This window comes from Megascapheus bottae, chromosome 12, assembly GCF_031878675.1.
Source record: "Megascapheus bottae isolate mThoBot1 chromosome 12, mThoBot2.hap1, whole genome shotgun sequence".
Lineage (NCBI taxonomy): Eukaryota > Metazoa > Chordata > Mammalia > Rodentia > Geomyidae > Megascapheus > Megascapheus bottae.
In genome coordinates, this window is record NC_143520.1 from 3,305,095 (window position 1) to 3,322,672 (window position 17,578).

The following is a 17,578-nucleotide window of genomic DNA, read 5'->3' on the forward strand; positions in this document are numbered from 1 at the left end:
TGCCGAGCCGCCGCGGCGGGTGGGAGCTGGGAGGGGCGCAGGCTTACGGGACGCGGTGCGCGGTGAGCTCAGTCCCGTCGCACAGTGGGGAGTGACCCACGGAAAGCACTTTTCCCCGCTCCAGGCCATCAGCCTTTTGTGGTGGGTGGGCAGCCCCCCCCCAGCCGTCAGGGCCGGGCGCGGGGCCCCCCTCACTCCGGCCGGGCCCTCCGGGATCCCGCCGGGCCGCCCCGCCTTCCTTCCTGGCCTCCGCGGGACGCGCGGTTGCCCGGCAGCGTCCGACGCCTCGCGGCCTGAGCGCGGCAGCAGCGGCCTCCCGCCGGGGCCTCCTAGATCTCGGGGTGGGCTCCCCCGCCCAGGCTCGCCATGCCCCGCGGGAGAGGCCGGGGCCGAGTGGGCGCCCTAGGGGGCGGCGGGGAGGAAGGGGCGCCCCTGGAGGCGGCTTCCCCGCCCTCCGTGCCGCCCCGGGCCGAGCGGATTCTGCTCCGGGGCATCTTCGAGATCGGAAGGGGCAGCTGCGACGTGGTGCTGAGCGATCGCGCCCTGAGGTGGTGCCCCATCCTGCCCGAGCGCCCCGCAGGTGAGAGGGGGCCCTCTCGTGCCTTCGCGCCCCCCGGGGGGCCCCTCCCGTGCCTTCGCGCCCCCCGGGGGCCCCTCCCGTGCCTTCGCGCCCCCCGGGGGGCCCCTCCCGTGCCTTCGCGCCCCCCGGGGGGCCCCTCCCGTGCCTTCGCGCCCCCCGGCCCCCCCCTTCACTCGGTAGCCCCGCCCCGGCGCCCGGCTCCGCGCCTCTCCGCTCCCCTGGGGAGGGGGGGGGGGTTCAGCTCTGCCCTGCTCGAGAACGCTTCCCCCCCCAGCCACCACCTCATGCCCAGCTGCAAAACCCGCTCTCACCCCCCACCCGACCAGGGTCTTCCTGCTACCAGCCGCCTCCCACTGGCTTCCTGCCTCTGTGCCTGTCCCCACCCGTGTCACACTCCCTTCTGCTGGCATCCTCCAAGGAAAACAAGAGTCAGGGGAGGTGACGACAGAAGCAGAGGCGGGAAGGGGCTCCGGAGGGGGTTCGACTTTATGAAGAAGGCTAAGTCCAGCTCTTGCTTTGCTAGCGCCTAGTGCTTTGGTCATCCTTGGTTTCTCCCCACACACACCCCAGCCCTGGAACTCGAACTCAGGGCTTGAGCGCTGTCTCTTAGCTTCTCCACTCAAGGATGACACTGACACTTGAGCCACGGCTTCCCTTCCCAGCGTTTGCTAGTTCACTGGAGTGAGAGTCTCACAGACTTTCCTGCTGCAGTTGGCTGGAAGCTTGGTCCTCAGACCTCAGCCTCTTGGATAACTAGGTTTACATGCAGAAGCCATAAGTGGGTGCCTTGCAATAATTTCTTACAGGACAGCCTCTTTAGGTATGAAAATGCATTGCTATGATTTCAATGGCCTTCTTCCCACAGTTGATGTAACTGCTTCTGTCTGCATGTCAGACGGGCCCAGGCCCAGGATCTTGTCTCTGCAAAAAGCAAGGTGCATCACTGACTTGGGCAAGTAGAAGTTACTGTTACTGTTGATTCACCTGCAACATGAAGGATTGGTGGCCTATCTTTTCAATGCTACCAGCTCTAATCACAGGTGAAGCTGCCTTTTAAGGAAAAACACTGAGCATTTTATCCACTTAGAGAAATCTGAGTAAGCTTTGAATGATCAATGGGGTCAACCGTCTGGGGTGTGTATTGTATTTTACAGCAGAAACTTTTCAGCCCTAATGAGTCTGAGGGACTGGCAATTGCTTCTTTACAGATATTGCTTCTGGAAGGCAGGCAACCATATGTCTGAAGAAGAGAGTTTAGTCAAGGCTAGTTGTGAGCAGCTTTTTCATTCTTTTTCTCATCTTACCTTCATTCTGTTTTGCTTTCAAGTAATCTCTTCAAAATTTCTTGGCCCAGATTTTCATAATGTGTTCGGTCAGTGTTAGGACAGTATGTCTGAAACATTTTTAGAACAAAAGGAAGATCTCAGATCTTAGTGATTGCTTACAACTATTTTTCTATATCCTTCAAATCTTATATTACATGTCATGTTACTTTTCTTCTCTTTAAAAAAAATTATTTCCATTACAGTTCTCACTTCAGCTCAGTTAGAGTAATGGTTGGAAAATCTAAGAAACCTGAGCTTCAGAATAGAGTCCTGAAATGTTTCTTATAAGAGCATCAAAATTATTTTCTTGAACTTTCAGTTTATACGAACATGTTTGCTTCCCAGAAGCTTAACAGTGATAAAGATGAAATAGAAAAATGTGAAAGCAAGAAAATAAATACCACTCAATTTTAAAACAATGAGCGTTGGTGATTATGTAGAATTTAGCCAAGCAGGATATATGCTAAGCATTAATCTGCCTAAGCTGTTTGGGAACAGATGCATGTGAAACAGATACCCCGTGTTCTGTTGTGTATATCCGAACCCAGACATCTGTCAGCAGACCCTGTGGTCAGAAAGCCGGGTTAACCCCCCAAATGACCTATTACTCATGTGAGTTATTGAAGGACTAATTACTCAGTAAGACATTTACTTTGATTCTTCCATTTTCACATTATGGAGAGGCACTCCACTTTAAAAAACAAAGCAATACAACAAATAACAAGAAACAAAAGAAAAAGAAGAAAAAAAGATCTCAGTATGTTCCAAAGCTATGAACTTTTGAGGAATTTGTAGAAAGATGACCAGGAAGACTCAGGCTAACGTACTAACTGCATGTACAATCTGCTTGTAAGAATTTTAAATGTTTCACAGTTCTGTTAATCTATCAAAGAAATGTTCTCCAAGACTTTTTAATTTGCTATTAAGGAGAATTGGTCCTCAAATAAGCAAATGTGGGTTGATACACATACACATTCTGTGATGCAGAGGGTGTGGCTCATTGTATTGAAGTGCCCTTTCCAGCTGTCAACAGCTACCTAAAGTCACTGGATACCAGAAATTTGGCTAGTGTGACTCCACAACTCTATTTCAAATACCATTTAATTTAAATCTAATAGATACATGGACTGAGTAGCAACTGCATTGAACAATGAAGTCTAACATGTGGAGAGGTGAGAATGTTTCTAAGCTGGGAGGTGTGTGTGTGTGTGTGTTACACAGATACACTTGCCCAGCATTTGTGAGGCCTTCATTTCAATCCTTCCTGATATCTATGTCTGCCTGCCTGCCTGCCTGTCTGTCTGTCTGCTATCCTTGAGCTCTTCGTTCAAGGCTAGTGATCTATCACTTAAGCCACAGCAACACTTCCAAGACAAGATTTTTTTTACTCAGACTTTGAAAAATATTTTGTGTAGTTAAGTTGTAGTGGATTACACCAGTTATTTCAGGTTCTCTGGAGATAGAAATTAGGGGGATCACAGTTCAGGGCCAGCTCTGACCAAAATAAATAGGTAAGGTTCCATCTCAGCAAATATGTTACTCCAGATATGTAGATAGGAGGATTATGGTCTTAGGCCAGCCAGGCAAACATGCAAAATCTTAACTAAAAAAATAAAATTCTAAAAGCAAAATGGTTGACAGTATGGCTCAAGTGGTAGAGCACTTACCTAATAAGTGTAAGACCCTGAGTCCATGTACTAGTACTGGTGGGGAAAGTGAGGCCTATCAGAATATATTGCTTTGGGGCCAGGAGTTTGGCCTAGTAGTAGAGTGCTTGCCTAGCATGCACAAAGACCCAGGTTCAATTGCTAGGTACCACATACATAGAAAAAAGCCAGAAGTGGTGTTGAGGCTCAAGTGGTAGAGCTTTAGCCTTGAGAAAGTCAAAGGACAGTGCTCAGGCCCTGCGCTCAAACCCAGGACTGGCCAATACATACACATATATATATATTATGATAATGATTATCAGTGCTGGGCATGGGGCTTGAATTCAAAACCTTGGCACTGTTCCAGAGTTTTTGTGCTCAAGACTAGTCTCTTCTATGCTCATTGCTTAATTTCCCCTGTATGACCCTTGTTCTAAGGGTTTCTAGACAACAGAGCTAGGGTAGGTTAGTCTCTTTTAGATGTAGTTGTATTTGTTTTAGAAAGAAACTACATCATATGATTATGTTGATTCTTTGATTTCAAATTTAGGGTTAATGCATTTTTGTAACCGTTCCTTTCCTTATCATTAAAGTTCTGATTCCTAAGTATAATCTTATTACTTATTTGCTTTGTCTGATTTATAAACATACACATATACAAAATAGAATAATAGCACTGATGTTCTACCAATAATGTAGTTACTGAAAACACTTTAATTCTGTGAGTTATTTGTCTCGTGTGTGTGTGTGTGTGTGTGTGTGTGTGTGCGCGTGTGTGTGGGTGTGTGTGTGTATGCATAGGCTATAAACTGCTGAGGAGATGTAGTCCTATGTGGTTCTTTTCTTTTCCTTCCTTTTTTTTAACTCCACCACCCCAGTTCTGGGGCTTGAACTCAGGGCCTAGGCACTCTACCACTTGAGTCACAGCAACACTTCTGTTTTTTTCTTTGTATGTGGTACCAAGGAATTGAACGTAGGGCTTTATGCATGCTAGGCAGGCACTCTACCACTAGGCTAGACTCCAGGCCCCATATGTGAACCTACTGAACCTACTTCTATGTGAAATTACATCCCAACTTGTCATGTGTACTTGTTTCATTTCTGGTTTTAAATTTTTTTTATTAATTCATACAGAGTTACTTGTCTTGTGGCTTGTTGAAACAGTAAGTTAGACAACACTTGCCACAATAATGTCTGTCAAAGTGGCCAGCCATAAAAACTCCAGCACCACATTCATCCGAAGGGCACTCTCGACGAAGACCACTAATCTTGCCGTTTTCATCCACCTTCTAGTATTTCAGGACAGCCAGTTTAACCTTCTTTCTCTTCTGTTTGTTCTTCTTGGGAGTGGTGTAAGACTTCTTCCTTTTCTTAGCAGCACCCGGAAGTCTCAACACTAAATGAAGAGTGGACTCCATGTGAATGTTGTAATCACATAAGGTGCGCCCATCTTCCAGCGCTTACCAGCAAAGATCAGTCTCTGCTGATCAGGAGGAATTCCTTCCTTACCCTGGATCTTGGCCCTTACATTTTCTGTAGTATCCGAGGGTTCAACCTCGAGTGTGATGGTCTTTCCCGTAAGGGTTTTGACAAAAATCTGCATCCTGGCGGTGGTCCCACCGCTGATGGCGGATCAGAAAGCTCTGGTTTGACATTTTAAGCACTGTTTCTTAACTTTTGTAAAATAGGTATATACTTCCAAAGTCAAGTCTAAACAAGCTGTGTTCTTGGGAGTAAAACTTTTGTTTATATTCCTTTTTACCCTCTTCCTTTCTCCTTTTTTTTGTGGGGGATGAGGTAAGTGGGGGAGAAAAACAGAATTCATTTGAAAGTAAAAGAAAGTGATGAAAATACAGAAAATCTCCATCCTTCTCTATCATCCTTCATCTGTCCATCCAGAGAGATGCCTAAGGATGAGTCCTCATTTATATTTACAACTACCAGCACCCAGCTTATCATTTTTGCTCTTGCAAATATTGGTGTAATGAACATTTTTATGCAGCCCTTAAAATTTTTTTCTCTAGTGTGCTTTTGAGATACACTCTTGAAAAGGAACCACTGAGCGAAAGGTACCTATCTAATTTTGCTCAGCGTTTACCTAATTTGTCCAAAACCATTATGCCTTTCTACATAATTACGTGAAAGCATTTGATTTTGAAATGTATCTTCAAAAGAGTATATGATAAAACTTTTACAAAAACCAGTTTGATTCATTGTACTGATGATAAGCTGACATGTTGAATTGTAATCACTTTCTACAAAATACTTAAAGATAATAAAAATAATTTTAAAAAACAATCTGATAGATTAGAAATGACATCTCAGTATAATTTTTATGTTATTAAATCATTTGTGCTTACAGCTTCAACCTGGTAACATTTAGGATATTATGTATTGATGCCAGTCTACCTCGAAGTATTCATAATCTAATGGAAAACATATGGCAGGAAAATGACAGTATAGTCTAGTTTATGAGGAATGAGGGATTAACTACCATGTAAATGACCGTGGAAGAAAAGCAATTATTCCATGGAAGGAACAGTCATCATACAGTGACTGGTTGAAAGGAGATGTTGAGGAGGGTAGGAAGCTGACCCAACTTTAGTGTTGAATAACAGGGTTGCAAACAGGTGGTTCACAGTTGCTAAGGTTGTTTCATTTGGTGAGTTTGGGGTGTAGGATAATTCTGGTGACAAAATAGATGGACATAGTTCACAGTGAAGAGCCTATGTGACAGCCCATGTGCCAGAAGACTAGGAGCAGAAGACTGTGCAGTTGAAAGTAGGGGAAGGCCTGTCATCACAAACCTCAGTGGAGGAAGTTGGCCTGAGAAATAGGGAAAAAAAGTAATGACAAGGCCCAGGTTTTCCATTGTGGTCAATGGACAGGGGAGGGATATGGCTAAAATTGACTCTCAAAGCAAAAGGAGGCATCTCATTTGAAATTTATTCCAGCAAAGCCTCAGCATCAGTATGCCAATGATTAACACATCCAACCCAGGAAAACTGCCTGCCAAAATGCATAAACTGGAGGAATTGCTCTGAAAAGGCTGTATGCTGCATTTTTATCTGAGCCTCTGGCTTTCTGTAGCTGTATCTTATTCCTTATTAGAATAGAAGTTACTGAAAAAAAACCATTGTATTATACTCTTCTATTTTAGGAAAAATATTATTTACTACAATGCTGGTAAACAAAGTTATAATATATGGACATACTTTATAAATAGTCAAGAAATCTGTAAATATGTCAGTATTTATATGTAGAAATTAACTATCCTTTTATAGTAATATCATTGTTATTGTTATTGTTGTTCTTGTTATTATTATCTTGGCGCTGGTAGTTGAATTTCAATTTATGGCTTTCACTCAGCTTTTCCACTTAAGGCTGGTCATATACCACTTGAGCTATCCATGCACTACCAGAGTTTTGGTGGTCAATTGGGGGCAACAATCTCAAGAACTTTTCTGTCCTGGCTGGCTTCAAATTGTGATCTTCAGATCTCGGCCTTCTGAATAACTAGGATTATAGGAATGAGCTTTGACTACCCAGCTTTTTTGTTGCACTTTAAGCATTGAAAACATTCTTCGTTCACTTCTTAAAATTTCCATATTTTTGGTTTTATGCAAATATTTAGTCTGAGTTAAGTTTTTAAGTTTAGTGAATATTTCAAGCACATAGTTCAAAGCATATTTTAGTGTCTATGTATATAGGAAGAATAAGACATTTAAGATCAATCTGTTGGTATGTATTCATTTTCTTATTTTATTTCTCTTTTGTACTGGTTCTGGGGCTTGGACTCAGGACCCAGGCATTGACCTTAAGCTTTTTTTTTTTTTTTTTTTTTTGCTAAAGGTAAGTGCTCTACCATTTGAGTCACAGCATCATGTTTGGCTTTTTGGTGGTTCATTTGAGATAAGAGTCTCACAGACTTTTTTTTGCCTGGGCTGGCTTTGAACTGTGATCCTCTGATCTCAGCCTTCTGAGTAGGTAGGATTGCAGGCATGAGTCACCAGCACCTAATGATTTTCCTATATGACAGAAAATATAGAAGTATGACAGTATATGTTTTGTTAGGCTTTCATTGTACAGATTAACACTTACTATAGCTAGAATCTTGCTGAAATGTACTCAGTACCACTTATGTATCTCACCTAAACATAGTTTTCCTAACATTTTCCAACAATGCACAAACTTTTCTTTCAAAATCATTTTTCACGTCCTGAATTCCTCCTTTCTGGAAGAAAACAGCTTCTGTAGTAATGATAAATCTTAAAATTTTCAAGGGGATTGGAATGTTTTTACAGTATGAACAAACTCACTCTATTATTGAGAAATCTTGGAAGCAAAGTAATATTTCAAAGTGAACTTTATGGTCCTGAAGTTTTCTTGAATGTCTCAGGTAACAAGTGCACTCATCTTGCACTCAGTTCTTCTACACAGAAAACGGTATGCACTGTATACCACTTAAATGAAAAGGTATGGTATGCCTTTGAATTAGATTTTTTTAGAGGATTTCAGTCAATACCAATTAATTAGCATCTATTATGTACATTTCCCACTACGGGGTGATGTAACCAGCTCCCAAGGAATATAATGGAATATTTCAGCTTTCTGACATTAAAAGTGATAATACACTTACAAGGTTATATGCTTTTTTACATAAAAATGGATTGATAGTTTCTTATTGCTTAAGTAGAAGACAAGGACACCACACTGAAGTCATTAAAGTGGAAGTCAAAGAGTTTTGCTCCCATTCTAAAGAAACGAGGAATTATCATTAGCTTTGAGAATAACAGCTCTCATCACCATTCGTGTTAAGGAGACTGGGAAAATGCAGTGGATTATTATAAAACCTTCAGTATCCCTATTTGATTAATGCTCTGCTTTTGTGTCATCCCAATGAGAAGAGTTAAATGGAAAATCTTCTCTGAAAATTCACACCATCTCTCAGGTTCAAGTTACTACTAAAAATATTATGCCCTGAATATAACTTCCTTATTTTGTTTATTCATCCTAGAGAAAGTGCTGGTCATTATGATGCTAGGGATGCTCTTTTGTCTGCACACATTGTTGCAATATAATGTGTTGTACATTTGATAGGGATATTACCATATTGCCATAAGGAGCTGCTATTATTTTAGACTCCAGCTGATTCTATGATAGTGTCAGATTTCTTTAACATATGCTTATGTTTTTTGTACAAATGACCCTAAGAAACATCTGCTATGGTTGTGGTGGTATCTACTATTTCTTCTTAAGATTTTTGACTTGTCAGTGATTCATAAAATATGCATTTACAATACTTCAATTGATTAGGTTCCTTTTCTGCCTTTGTTTTCTTTTGATATAAATAAGGCATAATAAATCAGTAGTTTTATAGTGTAATTCAAAGAGAAACAGATTATGCCTGATGTTTAAAAAAAATCTCTGTTCATATGTGTTTGGCTAATACATCAAAGTATGAAGTTATCCCTTTAATGGATCTTTTAAGACATAACATTTTTAGTTTTCTGTTAGACCTGAAATTTTTCTTTGAGCTCATTGATGACTGTGTGAAGTAGTATTGTGTCATTAATCAGTGCATATCCTGCTTGGTCTCAATGTTGTGTAAGGTCAAGCAAAGAAAGTAGAAGTGCAGTTTCTATAAAGCTGAGAGATCTTTCTGGAGAAAAGCTAGAGAATTATGTGGACTCAAGAAGACATTGATTGCCTGGCTATTGGTACTCCAGCCTTCACTTTATTTAACAAGATCTTAACTGAGATTATACCAACCAGTAACAACCAAGGATTTAAAATCATCCAATATTTCCTTGCTTTTTGTTTTGTGTTTTTTACTTTTTTCTTCAATGGAGCAAGTTATATGACCTCTTGTTTATACTTTTATAAAATAAACCTAAAATATCACTCAAATAAAGGCTCTTTGAATAGTTGATTTTTCCCATGTCTTTCAGTGGAAAATGAATAAATTCTTTCCTTTTTACTTTATAGGAAGATATTAACAATTACATTTTGTGTAATCAACACACACACAATACCAAACCTAAATTTATTAAAGCATATGCACATGAAAGGCATAGTTCTTACTGTCAATGTATTCCCATGCTAAGATAACTAGAATAACAGGCTTTTATTTTGACTCACCTCTTCAGCCCCAGCCACTGGCTTTCCTGTCTGCAAGCCTGTCATCATTTACATATCTGTGCTCATTCAGTAGCCCTGCTGCTCTCAGTTCCCTTCTGTCCCATGGGTGACTTATGTCATTAAAACAACCTTCTGTCCCCTTCCTTGTCACCATTTGGCTGAAACTGAACTGTGCTCTGTGCCAGTTACCTTAGGTGCCTTGCCTCTTGTGGCCCAGCTTTGGACGCTGTGATATCTGTGTGCCTTCTCTTCTAAAACAGTCTTACCAGGGATGTGTTAGTTTTGATGATAAAACCCAAATGAGGCTCTGCTGAGTCCCCAGCCTGCTTTTTTATTTAGGCCCGAAATAGGAGAGCCAGGGGGCCACTGTGTCCCTTGAGAAAGAAGTATTTACTCCAGCCTTCTGGGCCCAACACTCAACCATTTAAATGGGCTTGGTGGGATGTCTAAAGGGAATGCAATTTCCCTAAATTGTGGTTTTGTGTCCCTCGCTGTAAAACCTGAGTAGGACTAAATAAGGGAAATCCCTAATGACTTTCTTGGTCTCCTGGAGATCAGACCATTTATTTGGTCATAGCTCTCATGGTGGCCCGTGGCTCTGTTTCGTCCTTCCATCTCCCCTCCCTAGACCAAAGCTCTTGAGGATAGAACGATAAAGGGGCTTGCACAGGACGGGGCAGATCTTGGGGTATAGAGTATATCTGGAGTTTTATTTGAAATGTGAGAAATTATTTAGTATTCTCACATGATGCTTACTACTTTTTCATAGTTTTTAGCACAGTAAATTTTCTTTCTGCGGTTGGTGTGTGTGTGTTGGGTGGGGGAGAGAAGGAAATACATTTCCATGCATTTTGCATGTTGCCTTGTCTGGTTCCCTGAACAGGTGGGCTCATAATTGTTTACTTGATGCTCTTTTTAAAAAGTCAATTATATCATGGGAAATTGAAGAAAAGCAAAATTAATTTGTGTAAGCATTCTTTAGGAAATTGTGTGTGTGTGTGTGTGTGTGTGTGTGTGTGTGTGCATTAGAGAAACATTGGCTTTCTCCCTTAAAGGACAAGGTTTTGTTTTGCTTTCAATAAGACACACTCTTTATAATTAAAACAAAATCCCAGTGTTAAGGGATTACTGTTTTAAATAATTGGATTTCTTTCTTTTGTTTCTCTGATCCTCATATATGAGAATACATCTATTAGTGACTTGGGATAATAAATATTTCCAAATTAAAAAATTCTCTTAACCACTGAATTTTAATAATGCTTCTCAAAGTTTATGGATAATGATAATGGAGTAAAATGAGATTAGAATTTATGTTAGATTTGGGGAAGGCAAAGATATAAAGATTGGTTAAGAATAATAGCTGTTAAAACACTTTTCAAATGTTACTTTACTTATTTTTTAATAAACAAATTATTGAAACTATGAGAGTCATTGTTCACATAATTTTATTAAATTCTTTCCTTAAATTTAAAAATTTTGTGCTTTTTATATCTTGTTTTAGATTCATGCTTTCTTGAAATGGCTTTATTATTATTATTACTATTTATTATTATTATTATTATTTGTGGGTCATGGGCTTGAACTAAGCCTGGGTGCTGTTCCTGAGCCCTTACCTTGAGCAAGCCCCACTTCCCATTTTCTTTTTTTCTTTCTTTTTTGCTAATCCTGAGCTTGAGCTCAGGGCATGAACCCTGTCCTTGGACTTTCTGAAGGCTAGAGCTCTGCCACTTGAGCCTCAGCACCAATTCCAGCTTTTTTTTTTTCTATGTATGTGGTACCGAGGAATTGAACCCGGGTCTTTGTGCAAGCTAGGCAAGCACTCTACCACTAGGCCAAACTCCTGGCCCCCCACTTCCCATTTTCTAGAGGTTAATTGGAGATAAAAGTGTCAGGTCCTTTTGTGCCAGGGCTGGCTTTGAACCTTCATCCTTAGATCTCAGCCTACTGAGTAACTAGGATTATGGGCATGAGCCACCACACCTGGCATTGAAATGACATTTTAATGTCTGGAGATGATTTAATTTGAAAATTATTATGAATAAAAGATTTAAGCAAGAGTAAAATAGAGATGTTCCTTAATGATACTTTTAGGTGATATTTGTAGAAGAAATTTCAGCCCCTCTCTTTTTCTTTCCATTTTGCAGTGTCCTGTTATGAAACAAATTAGCATATATCAATTGCACAGATGTTATTATGATATGTCCATTCCTACATATATTGTACTTTATTCAGATTCATCCCTTACTCTTTCTTACTTCTGTGTGTCTTTTTTTAAAGTAACTTTTAATAAGCTGTTGTTTTCATACGTGCATATAAACTTCAATACTATTGACTTCCTCTTTCCTATTGGTCCCTCACTCTTCTATAGTCCCCCTTTTATGCTGATGGCATTTTTCTTACTGTCTAGGGTCCACAGATGCCTGTGCCATCTCTGCATGAGAGATGTGTTAATCTCTGTGTTTTTAGTGTATGAGATACAATGTGTGATCCCTTTTATAGATCTCTTATATCAGTACGAGCCCATCCAGGTAGGTCTGAAACCTGGAAGGCATACTTCCCTGGAGGAAATCTTCCTCCACATTAGAATCTGAACTTTCAGGGAAGCGTGGGGGATGGAATGTGCCAGAAGGCCCAGGTGGCTAGTTAATTTGACATGCCTTTTAAAATCAGTTTGGTCTAAAACTAATTCTTGACTGGTGACTTTTCACGTTAGGTGTTTTTGAATTTAGACTCTCAAAAGGACACTGGTTTTAGGTTCAGGATAAGACTTTTTGTAAACCAGTGTGAATCTGGGACAAAGATATCAAGATTTTAAACTTGTCTTTTCTGGGAAGCAATGTGGGACATAACTGAAATGATACTTACAAATAGTACAAGGTTATCAATTACCTTTATCTGTGAATTGCTATCTTGTAGGACTGCTACTCAGAATAAATTCATGGCCTAATAATATAACTCTAATGTTACAATTAACATAAACAAACCATTTGTTTGAAGGTTTCCCACCCCCCCTTTTTTTTAGCATTAATGTCCTTTAGTGTACAGATTTGGAAATGTTAGAATAAGGAGGTGAAAAGGGAAACAACAGGGTTCTCTTTACCATGTGCTCCCTCGTTTATGATAGGCAAGAAACAGTAAAGACAGCTTAGGAATAGTGAAGAAGAAATCTTGAGGACCAATTCAGGAAGGATGGTGCTCTTAACTTTTTGTAACAGGACATGACAGCCTTAACTGCTTAAGGAACTGGAATTTATTTACTTTTCCCACACCTCAGTGTGTCGGAAATCAAGGTGTTATCAGGGAGACTAGTTTCTCCTCTCTTCCTTCCTTTCTTTCTTCCTGCTTTCCTTCCCTTCCCTTTTCCTTTTCTCTCTCTTCTCTTTCCTTCCTTCCTTCCTTCCTTCCTTCCTTCCTTCCTTCCTTCCTTCCTTCCTTTCTTCCCTCCCTCCTTCCTTCCTTCCTTCCTTCCTTCCTTCCATCTTCGTCCCTTTCTCCTTCTACCTCTCCAGCCCCCATCCCCACCTTCACGCCAGTGTTGCAGCTTTAACTGAGGACCTTACATTCTCCTTTGGGTTTTGGACAGTGCTCTGACCACCTGAACCACAGTTCCACTTCCACTTCAGCTTTTTGAGGTTAATTAAGGATAAGAGTTTTATGGACTTTTCTGTCTCATCTGATTTCAAACTACTGTCCTCAGATATCAGCTTCCCGAGCAGTCTGGATGACAGAGGTGAGCCACCAGCATCCCACTTCAGGTTGGTTTCTGGTGAGGCTTCTCTTTTTGACTTAAGGTGACTGACTTCTTGCTGTGTCTTCCACGGTCTTTGCTCCGTATCTACACAGAGGCTCAAAGAGAGATCGAATTATCTTGGTGACACAAGTTCTGTTAGATTGATTAGGCTCCCACCCATAAGACATCATTTAACATTAGTCATACCTTCAAGGCTCTAGCCCCACAGATAGTCACTCTGGAATTACAGCTTTAACATATGATTATTAGTGGATATAATCCAATCTTGACAGGTGGAAATAGTACAACAGTCCTTTAAAATTTTTCCCAACCCTGACAATAAGTTTTGTACCCCTACAGATTCTAGCTAATAGAGAGAAGAGATTATTTTGCCTTCATTTAAATACCATGGTTAATGTATAGTTATTTGCCTTATACATATATGAAATAACAGAAGTTATTAGGACAGTGAAAAATGAGTTGGAAGCTATCGTGTCTCTCTGGTTTGAGTAGGGCTTCCTTAGCTCTAACTCTTGGTGGAAATTGCTATTCTAATCAATCAAAATGCTGCATAAGCACCAATCTTTTACTATGGACTGGAGGAATATCAGTAACCAATTTTCACAGTGAGTAGACTATACTGAATGCCACAGAAAGTGTGATATATTCAAAATATGAAAGATTTATTTATCAGCTTTCACCCGATACTACTTGCTATGTTTATACGGGTGTATATTTTGTTGTTATTTCTCATAATGAAAATTTTAACATTAGGTAATTAGCGTTATTTTTTAATTACTGTGAGTTTTTGTCCATGATTACTGACATTTGGCCACAGATTATTCTGATTTCCTCACTACTAATTACTTACTTTATGTTTTGGTACTAACATATATTTCAATTATTTCCTTATCTTACTGGTAAATCTGCCAGTAAATAATCAGGTGGCATGTTAGAAGTGCTGAGTGCTACAGGCCAGGGTTGTTAGTAGCAACCTTAAAAGGCCACATAGAGAAGTGACAGAGGTGGATAATACTCAGATTCATTCCAGTCTGAGCAGCTCACGTTTTAGGGCAATGAGAATACTGACCTACATTTACAATCGTACCCTGGTATCTGTTATCTAAATCCATTGTGCTTTCAAAGGGAGAAATATGAAAAGAGGCCACCTATATTTGCTGCTGTTTTTGATAATAAGTGATTTTTCCTGATTGTTAGGTGATCTGATGCCAAAAGATCACTAAAATAGAAAATCTCTACGAATCTTATATGAAATCCAAAGCAATGCAATTTTCAGAATTATGGAGTCCTGACGTTGTAAAATCGTGATTGGATAAGGATGAGAGTAAATGTGTTAGGTTTGGAAGTAGAATTGTCTTCAGCATTCAAACACTTGTTTTTGAAAAGTCTTCTTAGGATTTGAGCCTTTTCTAAATTCAGCCATTCTTCCTATGGTTGACACAGAACCATGTCCTTATCTTAGTTTTCTAAGGCTCTGAAAATACAAAGCAACAGCTGTGATACCTACCATAATTATATGTATCCTGGAAACACATCTTTATAGAGTGAGACTAGTTCTTGGAAAAACAAAAATTTAGCAAACATAGGGCATTAACTTGCTGAACTCAGCAGTAATTACTTGGGCTATGTTACAATAATTGTACATAGATAGTAGACATATGAATGTATTGGAAAAACAATACAATTCTAAAATACACTAAACAAGTGAATTTTAGCTTAATTCTCTCTCTTTTTTTATCAATTTTTATTTTATTTATTTATTTTTTCATATATTTTTATTGTAATTAATAGAAGGGTTACATGATATTTGCCAGATAGATGGTGCATTAATTCACATACATTGATACCCTTTCACATGTCTTGGTCCCCATTTCCCTCCCCCCCATCCCCACCCCTCATCTTGTTTTTATCTCTTTTTAAAAATTTTTATTTTCTATTGTCAGGGTAATGCATATAGAGAGGGGTTACAGTTACATTCATCAGGTAGTAGGTGCATTACTTCTCACACAGTGATTCCCTTTCTCATGTTTTTGTTTCCATTTCCCTCCCCCCCCAATCATCTTGTTCCCACCTTCTCTTTCCTATTTCAAATAAACAAATAAATGTGTATATAATATACCAGACAAAGTCAGACACAGTAACAATATGAGATTAACTGAAGGGCGACAAAAGAGAAGAGAAATAACATAGTACATTAAGAACAACAATCACTCAAGATAAAGCTCTTGTTTCCATATCCTAGAGATCCTTTCATTTAGTCTCATCCTATATGACCTCATGTACATACCTAGGTTTTGAGCTAATGTAATTCTCTGGTAGAAGAGTCCAGGATGTGTACTAATTATTACAAATGAGGGAAACCATTGAGCCTATGTTTCTTTGGGTCTGGACTATTTCACTTAATATGATTTTTCCAAGTCTTTCTATTTCCTTACAAATGGGGCGATGTTATTTTTTTCTGATGGCAGCATAGAATTTAGCCTAATCTCTTTAATTTTATGTTTGAAAGTGCTTTCAACAAGTCCTTTGGAAGAGATTTTAGGATTTCTACATGGTCCTGAGATTTTGAAGCACATCCTCTGTAAATTACTGCCTTCATTAATTTTTTTTTTTGGCCAATCCTGGGCTTAAGCTCAGGGCCTGAGCACTGTTCTTGGATTTTTCTCAAGGCTAGAGCTCTACCACTTGAGCCTCAGCACCACTTCCAGCTTTTTTTTTTTCTATGTATGTGGTACCAAGGAATCGAACCCAGATCTTTGTGCATGCTAGGCAAGCACTCTACCACTAGGCCAAACTCCTGGCCCTGCCTTCATTAATTTTTACTTTTAACATTTGTTTATTTTGTGTTGGTCCTGGCGTTTGAAGTCAGGGTCTGGGTGCCGTCCCTGAGTTTTTCTTTTTCTTTTTACTTTCCCTTTTTCTCTCTTCCTTTTATTTTCTCTCAAGGACAGTGCTCTACTGTTTGAGTCACAGCTGTACTTCTGGCCTTCTTGGTAGTTAAAGGAGATAAGACTCACAGAGTTTCCTGGCTGGGCTGGATTCAGATCCTCAATTCTCCATTCTCCATTCTCCATTCTCAATTCTCAGTCTCTTTTGGTTAGCTGGGATTAGAGGCATGAGCCACTGGCACCTGGCTTCTTTCATTTCTTAATGATGCCCACTTAATGTAGGGTATTTTAAACAAAACAATCAGTCTGTAAGCTCCTATGTGGCCACTGTAGACATGTAGACACTGTAATCATAGGTTTGTAGGTACCATTGCCTGTTCCATGGCTTCTGTAGTGTCTTAAAGTATCATCTTAGGGGCTGGGAGGAGGTATTGGCTTGAACTCAGGGCCTTGATGCTGTCCCTGAGGTTTTGTGCTCAAGGCTAGCAATCTACCACTCTGGGCCGGAGTTGTATTTCCAGTGTTCTGGTGGTTAATTGGAGATAAGAGTCTCTTAGTCTGACTTTCCTCAGTCTGGCTTCAAATTGTGACTCTCAGATTCCAGCCTCCTGACTACTAGGATTAGAAGAGTGAGCCCCCAAAGCCAAGCTAGAGATTTTTCTTTCCTGCTAAATCATATTGAGCTACTATTTACGTCTATGGTATGGGAAAATTATCTGGCCATCCCACTGGAGAGCCATCTTGTAAACCATTTATTACATAATAGTTATAAAATTGCAAATGCCCTTATCAAAAATACATTTAGAAATTTAGTGTGATGATTTTTTTGGAATCTGAAGTTTAAATAATTGAGTTTCTCAGTGGTCTGATCCATTTTTACATTTACCATCAAATTCATCTCAACATAATTTGTTTACATTATTTCCCTCTCAAAAGATATGGGACATAAATAAAAAATTTCATGTTGAGACATGATTTATACTGTGAGAACATTTTGAAACAATAGCACTTCCTATCTTCCTAACTTAAAAGATCAGTGCGGTTGATGGTGATTATGCAGCTAGGCCATTACCTAGTTTCAGATTCTTAGCAGCACTATTTCTGGCTTTTTTTTCTGTATGTGGTAAGGAGAAATTGAACCCAGGGCTTCCTTCATGCTAGGCAACAACGCTACCACTAGACCACACTCCCAGCCCATTAACATCATTTCTCACCTGGATATTCACTGTCTTAATTACTATCTATCT

General features: G+C 39.9%; 1 protein-coding gene and 1 pseudogene across 2 annotated transcripts in view; one reads left to right on the plus strand and one right to left on the minus strand.

Annotated features, from left to right (window-relative positions):
- The first annotated feature begins 334 nt into the window (after positions 1-334).
- Cerkl (CERK like autophagy regulator) overlaps positions 335-17,578 on the plus strand; it is an 80,426-nt gene continuing 63,182 nt past the window's right edge. For both annotated transcript variants that reach the window (XM_090342524.1, XM_090342525.1), the window contains exon 1: positions 335-580. In XM_090342524.1, coding sequence (XP_090198650.1) covers positions 367-580 — 214 coding nt within the window. In that variant the 5' untranslated portion in view covers positions 335-366. The remainder of the gene's footprint in view (positions 581-17,578) is intronic.
- LOC150056112 (ubiquitin-ribosomal protein eS31 fusion protein pseudogene) lies at positions 4,688-5,186 on the minus strand (annotated as a pseudogene).